The sequence below is a fragment of the Lottia gigantea genome, assembly GCF_000327385.1.
Source record: "Lottia gigantea unplaced genomic scaffold LOTGIsca_43, whole genome shotgun sequence".
Classification (NCBI taxonomy): Eukaryota; Metazoa; Mollusca; class Gastropoda; family Lottiidae; genus Lottia; species Lottia gigantea.
In genome coordinates, this window is record NW_008709504.1 from 1,537,109 (window position 1) to 1,544,980 (window position 7,872).

The 7,872-nt window shown below is 32.3% G+C and overlaps 2 protein-coding genes across 2 annotated transcripts; both read right to left on the reverse strand.

Moving 5' to 3' along the window:
• Nucleotides 1-2,037: 2,037 nt before the first annotated feature.
• Nucleotides 2,038-2,757, reverse strand: LOTGIDRAFT_123325 (hypothetical protein; the record flags this gene model as incomplete). Its single annotated transcript, XM_009060600.1, has 1 exon — nucleotides 2,038-2,757. A coding segment is annotated over one exon (720 nt), but the record flags the coding sequence as incomplete, so codon positions are not given.
• A 546-nt stretch (nucleotides 2,758-3,303) lies between these two features.
• Nucleotides 3,304-4,176, reverse strand: LOTGIDRAFT_164115 (hypothetical protein; the record flags this gene model as incomplete). Its single annotated transcript, XM_009060601.1, has 1 exon — nucleotides 3,304-4,176. The coding sequence occupies one exon, from the start codon at nucleotides 4,174-4,176 to the stop codon at nucleotides 3,304-3,306; it is 873 nt and encodes a 290-aa protein (XP_009058849.1).
• Nucleotides 4,177-7,872: the final 3,696 nt, after the last annotated feature.

A 7,872-nucleotide genomic window follows, 5' to 3' on the forward strand; every position in this document is an offset into this window, starting at 1 on the left:
GTTGCAAAATGGGAGTAGATTACCATTATAACGCGAGCAAAAGTATTTGTAAGGGATCAACCATGTTTGGTTTTCGGAATTTATAATTTTCTTAATCCAGAAGATACAGTTACATTTGTAGAATTCATATACATTTATCATTTTTAGACCACCAGCTTTGAAATCTTGTACTATAACGTCTCTTTTGATCTTATCTGGACCATTCCAAAGAAATTTATATATAAGTTTATTTAATTCGTCTAAAATGTTTTTGGGGCAGTATATTGATAATGCCGGGAAGAAAATTTTAGGGATGATAAAGGTTTTTACTACTTGTATTTTACCAGAAAGATTAAGTTGATGCATATTCCACAAACAAATTATGGAATTAATTTCGTTAAGTTTATCAAGAAAGTTCAACTTTGTCATAGCGTCACAAATGATGGAGAAATGTATGCCTAGTATCTTTAATGCATTTTCACAGATTTTTACTCCGAGGGTTTTCATACAATCTTTGAAACCGTTATTGTTAATGTTCAAATTTATGGCCTCGGTTTTACTAATATTTATCTTCAGACCAGAAATTAGGCTAAATAGTTTCAAAACCTCGAGCAAGTGACGGGCGGAGGAAAAATCCTTTAAAAATGCAGTTAGATCGTCGGCATAGCTAATTACTTTTATCGATTCCTTTCCAAAGTTAATGCCATGTATATCATTATCATCACGTATATTTTGAAGCAGTATTTCTATAACTAAATTAAACAAATTAGAGGACATTGGATCTCCCTGTCTGACTCCATTTAAGACTTCAAATTGTTTCGTTGTGAATTTGTTGTTAATTACTGAACACTGGATGTCCTTATACAGAATTTTTATCCATCTTACAAAATTTTGACCGAAACCGTATCTTTCTAATGAATCAAAAATAAAGCAGTGCTGAATACTATCAAAAGCTTTTTGAAAATCGATGGGCAAAAGGAAGCCAATGATCCGTTTCTGTCTTGCAAGTTCAAAACAATCATCTATAATTCTAATATTGTCTTGGATGTGACGATTTGGAACAAAGGCAGCTTGATTTGGATGTATAAGTTTGTTTAGGAAAGGTTTTAATCTGTTAGCCAGAACTTTGCTTATAATTTTAGTGTCTAAGTTAACAAGTGTAATTGGCCTCCAATTATTAAGTAACGATTTATCTTTATTTTCTTTTGGTATTAATTTAATAATCGATTGGCGTTGACTTGTTGATAATGAGTTATTTTCAAAACTGTAATTGATTGAACTTATTAACAGTGGTCGAATCAATGGCCAGAAAGCTTTATAGAATTCAGAAGTCAAGCCATCATTTCCCGGGGATTTATTTGTCTTAAATGATTTAATTGCGTTCTCTATTTCACATGCATTTATTTCATGTTCCAAATTATCACTTTCGATTTCTTCTAGGGTATATAACTGGATAGATTGCTTCGTAAAGGCTAAGTATTTAGAGGACATAGTTTTATTGGATGAATAAAGGCATTGATAGAAATTAAATATTTCATCATTTATTTCATGAGGGTTATACGTATAACTGCCGTCATGTCTTAAAAGTTTTTGTATAGTTGTTTTTGAGTTATTACGTCTTTCAAGACTTAAGAACAATTTGCTGTTTTTTTCACCTTCAAGATACCAATGCTGTTTTGATCGAATTCGAGCAGCATTTGATTCTTCTGTATATATGTTATCCAGTTTATTTTTAATATAAGAATGATTAAGATAATTTTTTTCAGATTCATTTTGATCCGTTATATTACTAAGCTTAAGATCGGTTGCTATTAATTCGTTCAACAGATAATCCTTCAATTTACGTTTAATTCTTTGTTTACGTTTGCTGTATTTTATTGAAATAATTTTGATTTTGTATTTGATATAATCCCATAAACCGTTTTTATCAGACGAATCGTGAAATTCATCTTTCCAAAGCGGTATGGATTCGTTAATTAAGCTTAAATAATTCTTATCTTGAATTAAGGTGGAGTTAAATATCCAGAGACCCGGACCATGATTATAATTTACAAAAACTAGGTCAAGGATTATTGATGAGTGATCAGAAAGGAAAACGGGATAAACGTCCGATTTCTTAACAAAGTCTTGAATATCTTCTGAAATAAGCCAATAATCGAGCCTACTTTGAATTACGGGCTTATTTCTTCGCCATGTATATTTTTTGACGTCTGGGTGCAAATGTCTAAAAATATCTATAAGATTAAAATTGTTTATGATATTGATAATTTCTTGTTTTCCTTGAGTTTTTGGTTTGTAGTTTCCACCATACCTATCGAGATTTTCATCAAGAATGTTATTGAAATCGCCACCAAGAATAAAAATACAGCTATCAAGTGTATTTTGTAATTTAATTAACTCATTTGAAACCTTTTCGTAGTAAACTTTTTGATCGCCGTTAGGGATAGGGCTATAAATATTCACTAGGATTAACGTATAATTTAAAAATTCGGTAACTAATATCAAATAATAGCCAAAATCATCAGAAATTTTCTTATTCAGTATTAAATCGCATCGTGTAAGAATAGCAGTTCCTGATGAGTTGGTTTGCCCATGTGAAAAATATATATTTGATCCCCATTCCCTTGCCCAAACAGATTCATCGCTTAAACAACTGTGAGTTTCTTGAAGGAATATAATTTTTTGCTTTTGATTTTTAAGCCATCTAAATATTTTGTCCCTTTTGGGTTTATCTCTGAGACCTCTTACATTCAAAGATAGTAGACCTATATCAGTCATTACAGTAACAAATTATCTCTGGCATATTACATAAAAAATTCAGATTTTGTTCGAAAATTGCAATATTAACTAAAAGAGACCTAACGTATATATTTATGTGATAAATAATTTCATAAGAACAAAGTGATATAAATAATTGAAAAACGAGCAGAAGCAAATAATTCTGCCGTTGCATGCTGGTATTGAACGCATATGGCGTCCAGGTTGCCTGAAGGTTTGACAAAAATAAAATAAAAAAAATAAAAATGTGCGGAAAACAAGAGAATATAGATATATAATGCAAAAAAAGAAAACAGTAAAAATGAACATGGTTAAGTTTTGAGGAACGTTATCTAATCACTTATTCAATGTCATTTCACTCAGTTATCTCACATACTATTCACTGATTGGAGAAGATGTCGCTTTATAGGTTTTGAAAGCAGTTCATGTATTACTCAATACTGAGAACTGAGATGTTCTTATAATTGCAAATAAAGAAACTTTAAAGTGGCTTTAAAATTTCTCAAAATAAAGCACATACTTACAATAGTTAGTTTTAATTTAAATTTAGTCACTGGGAGCGTGTTTGATTTTAGATTCAAAGTCATCAAATAAGTCTATCTTCACTTTATGTCGTCCATCTGTTTTAGCATAAACATGACAGTTGTAATACCAAGCAGACGCTATATAAGATTGAGTTTTAAGATGCTTAATCAGGTCCATATTCTTCTTTGTCACGTCATGATAAACTGGAATATCCGAGTTGAAAAACGATTTCCGATATTTCATAATATTCTCTTTAATCTCAGTGTTTTTGACTTTTAGAATGATAGGTTTTGGTTTGTTTGCATATTTTGATTGAAGGGGGTGAATAGCTATAATGTCAGATTTGTTTAATTTAAATTCATTGTTAGAAACGTCTTTGATAATTTCAATAATTTTATCCGCTAAACACATATTTTCACCACACTTTATATTCAGAAACTTCAGATTAGTTTTTCGTGAATACTGTTCGTTGTAATTGCTTATTCTCAATGATTCTTTTACACCTTCATTGCAATCATAAAGTTTAAAGTTTAAATCACTCACTTGTTTCTTTAATTGTTCATTTTCCTTAATAAGGACATTATTTTGCGAAGCTATTTTCTCGAGTTTGTCTTCCAGTTTGTCTTCGATTTTCTGGAATTCTATGGTGATTCCTTTTCGAATTTGATGAAGTACGCTTTCTGTTATCTTTCCTATCATATCCGACATGTCATCTTTTGTCATCATGGAGTTCAGTTTTTCTGATAGTAGAGCATGTGTTTCAAGTAAGTTTTGAACATCAGCTTCCAGGTTTCCATTTTCTGATTTATTAGAGCCTTCTCTTTGTCGTTTTTGCGGGCGGTTGTTTGTCGATATTTTTGTTGGTATTTTGGAGCCTCCCTTTTCAGTTGACATGTTGATTGTTTATTTGGATAGAGCAGGTCAGGTAAAATGTTGTCACTGACAGCTTGTCACCCCTTTGATCTTGATCTATATTTAGTATCAATCTACTGTCTTGGGTGTTAAAACATACAAATGTCTAAAAAGCTGTAGTATTCACATTTTTACACTGCAGTTTTCAATTATATATTTTCCTTGCTTAAGATATATCCTCTCATCCTATTAAATACGTTTTCACATTTATATATTTGAAGTTATTTGGAAGAAACTTCAGACAACCTGCAGACAACTTTCACCCGTCAGCCATCTTCTTTGTAATTGATTTACCATACAAGGAATTACCTAATAATTTCATGCAACTACTACCCACGATATTACCTTCTCGTTTATATTTATTTCTTAAATCTCTCAAAATTAAAATATATCTCTATAGGGTGGAGTTTTAAAATTTTCTTCGTAAACTATACCATCTAATATTGTGGGATAGTCAAACCACACTGTTGAAATAGCTGTTCTAGGACTGATTTTTGTTTATTGAAGAGTTTTACAAATTCTTTTTCTTCTTCTGGTAGAAACGGTCTTCCACTTTCCGCTCTCGGATATGCACTGTCTAAATCCGACATGGCGGAAGCGCATAAACCGTTAGCATCAAATGCCATTAGTTTAGTACATTCCATTTTTTTTAAGTCTCGAATGAACTTCCGTTTTGTCTTTTGTGCTTGTGCTGTATTCTTTGAATAAATCAATTATGTTATTACTTTCTGTTTGTGAAATATATTCCTTTAATACGTTACAAATTTCATCCATTTTGTTCGTTTCAAATGATTTTCTATTTGCCGAAACTCTTTCTCCTTTAATAGATCGTCTGATAAAATTTCTTATAAAAGGTTTAATAAACTTTTTCTATATTTTCTTTTTCGGTATGTTTCGCAACCATTCTAGTAGTTTTATACCATTCTTCTTCCACCATTTCTTTATCGTAATGATATAAATAATACGAACCCTTTAAAGATAAAGATGGAGCCGTTAGATTATTGGACATATTCTGGTTTACAACTTCTTTCGTGACTTGGTTGTATTTTATCACACAAGCTCCCAAACAGAGAGTGTCTCTCTTGGCGTAAGGTTCCCATTGGTGTCTCAATTCCTCACAGTTGTCTTGCGTGTATTTAGCGATATCTACGTCGGAAATCTTTCTCAAATTCGCGGGAAGATTGGAAGAATTTCCTCATGCAGCGTGTTGATAGGAACACGTGTAATTAATATGTTGTAAATAATTACCCTTTATTTCTTTCTTGTCTTTTCCATTTTTTCTTTAAATCTTCATCCGTGTATGGATTAGATAAAGGAAAAGATAGAATTCCTCTGGGTGTTTTTAAAGGGCAATGCGTTAGTTTTTTTGTATTTTTAAGCACGATCCAGTTGTCGAAACCACTGCCGTTGTGAGAAATTAATGTTAATCTCTTTCTATCATATTGACCTAAATATTTCAACATTTGATCGATGCAATCTGTACCTACAAATATTTCTACTATATTAGTCATGAGTTTGTTGTAAAATTCTTCTGGAATGGGATCTGACGGCTTTAAATCTGGAAAGAGATTATTTATTCTGTTTAACATTTTCCTTAGTTTTTGTAAATTAATTAAAGTGCAGGCATAAGGAATTGCTCTTCGCGTGTCTTTTTCTGAATACGTTTCGCAATCCCATGCGAATAACGCATCATCACTCATACTTGAAAGCACGTTTAGTTTGAGAGGTGAAACCTGTGTTACTGCGTTATCGTCTCTACACGTTTTCCACACCTGTAACCGTAATTGTCTTCTATTAGTTGAATTCCCAAACTTTTTTGGCTTCTTCTAATCAGACAGAAATGCGAGTTGTGTAAGTAAAAAACCCAATCTAATTCATCGTGAACGTCTCTGGGGTGAAAATGTCTGTTTTTGGGATTATAAATTTGAAACGAAGTGTTAAATTTCTTGTTGAATTCCTTCATTCTAGCACAAGTCATCACTCCTTTTCTATTTGCTTTTGAAAACCCGTTGATGTATTCTTGAAATTTACACGTTAAATCTTTGTTCAAAACACGATTGACGCATTTGATAAAACAATGACCATCTGTAGGTATGAAACAATTTTCGCCTTCGTATTCATTTATTCCTCTACCAACTCTCGACCTTTTGATTTCTTGGAAATTGTCTTTCATCAAAATTATTTTTCCTGTAAAATACCAATCGGAAGCATCAGATTTTTTGTCCATATTTGAAAAGATATTGTGAAAAGTTTTGGCATTGAAACCGAGGAGCGACATGTATTGTCTGTGATTCCCTTCCTCGACTATCTCTCCATCTATTTTAATTTGTCCTTTGAATGTTTTGAATTTATCAGAGATAGCCTTGATAACATCGGAAAATAGGGCCGTTTTCTATCAATGTTTCATCGTGTTCGATTTTATTCATATTTTTTTAAGTATATATTTTTGATTATTTCTTTATTTTGACCGCTGATATTTCTGTATGGAATTTGTCCAAAATTTCATTGAATTCTTTTAATTCTTCAACTGTTATGTTCTTGTTTTCTCTCGATCTTTCGAAAAAGATGTACAATTGATTAAGATACATATTCAAGATATCCGTTTTCTTTTTATAATGAGCTTTCTTTTTGCTCGTGAAACCTAAAGTGATGAGACCGCAAGAGGTCGTTTGAACGGCTGTTAATGCAGCCAATATGGTTGGGACGATGACCGGAAGCATTAATCCACCAGTCACGGCCGTTGCCACCGTTACTCCTACCGTTAGAACTGTGCTCGCTGTTTTGAAAAAAGAATCGATTCTACTCCATGTATTGCACTGTCTCAACTTTGTTTGTCTATCATGTATTGTTGTCTGCTTTCGAGTCCCATTTTTTAAGTCACTTAATTAAGTGAATTTCCGATAAATGGAACCACGGAATATCGTATAGAGCGAACTTGTTTGGCCTAGCATTATTATATTTGCGGGTATTAAAAGTAAAAACATTTACGCGTACTAATGACATTTCTTTTTTCGTATGGTCCTCTTTAAGATGATAGGAATATTTCATTTTTTCTTTTTCGATGTTTATCTTAGCTCTAGAAATAAAACCACCACCTTCAAGGATGGAGTCGGAACCTTCGGCAAACGATAAATGTACTATAAACTCTCTTTCTTGTTGACTTTTATGAACATCGATCGAGGTGTATTTTCCATCGTAATCAAAATACAGATTTACGTATTCAAAGTCTGTTGTTCGTAAAAACTCGTGACTGCTCGATTCTATTGGTCCGGGTACGTATACGGGTATTATAAGTGATGGTGGAATTTTGACAATGTTGGTTAATGGTGGATTTTCCGTCTCCAATATCATATCCAAATCTTTGATTCCAATGATATATCCTTATCATTTTCTACTTCCATTTTAAAGGTGTCTACATATTTACCATTTTTCGTTTCAATTTCCTGATCCCTTTTATCAATCAAACGTATATTCTCTTCCAAATTACCATCAATGAATAATGAAATATGTTTGACGGCATTACAGGTTTGTTTGAAGACTACTTTAACCTTCATGGGAAACTCTATTTGAATCAGACAATTACCTCGAAAAGAAAACTCTTGCGATTCGCCGATATCGAATACGTTTTTAGGTTCTCCGTATGCGAGAGAACCCACTTTTATTTCTGCTTTGAATCCG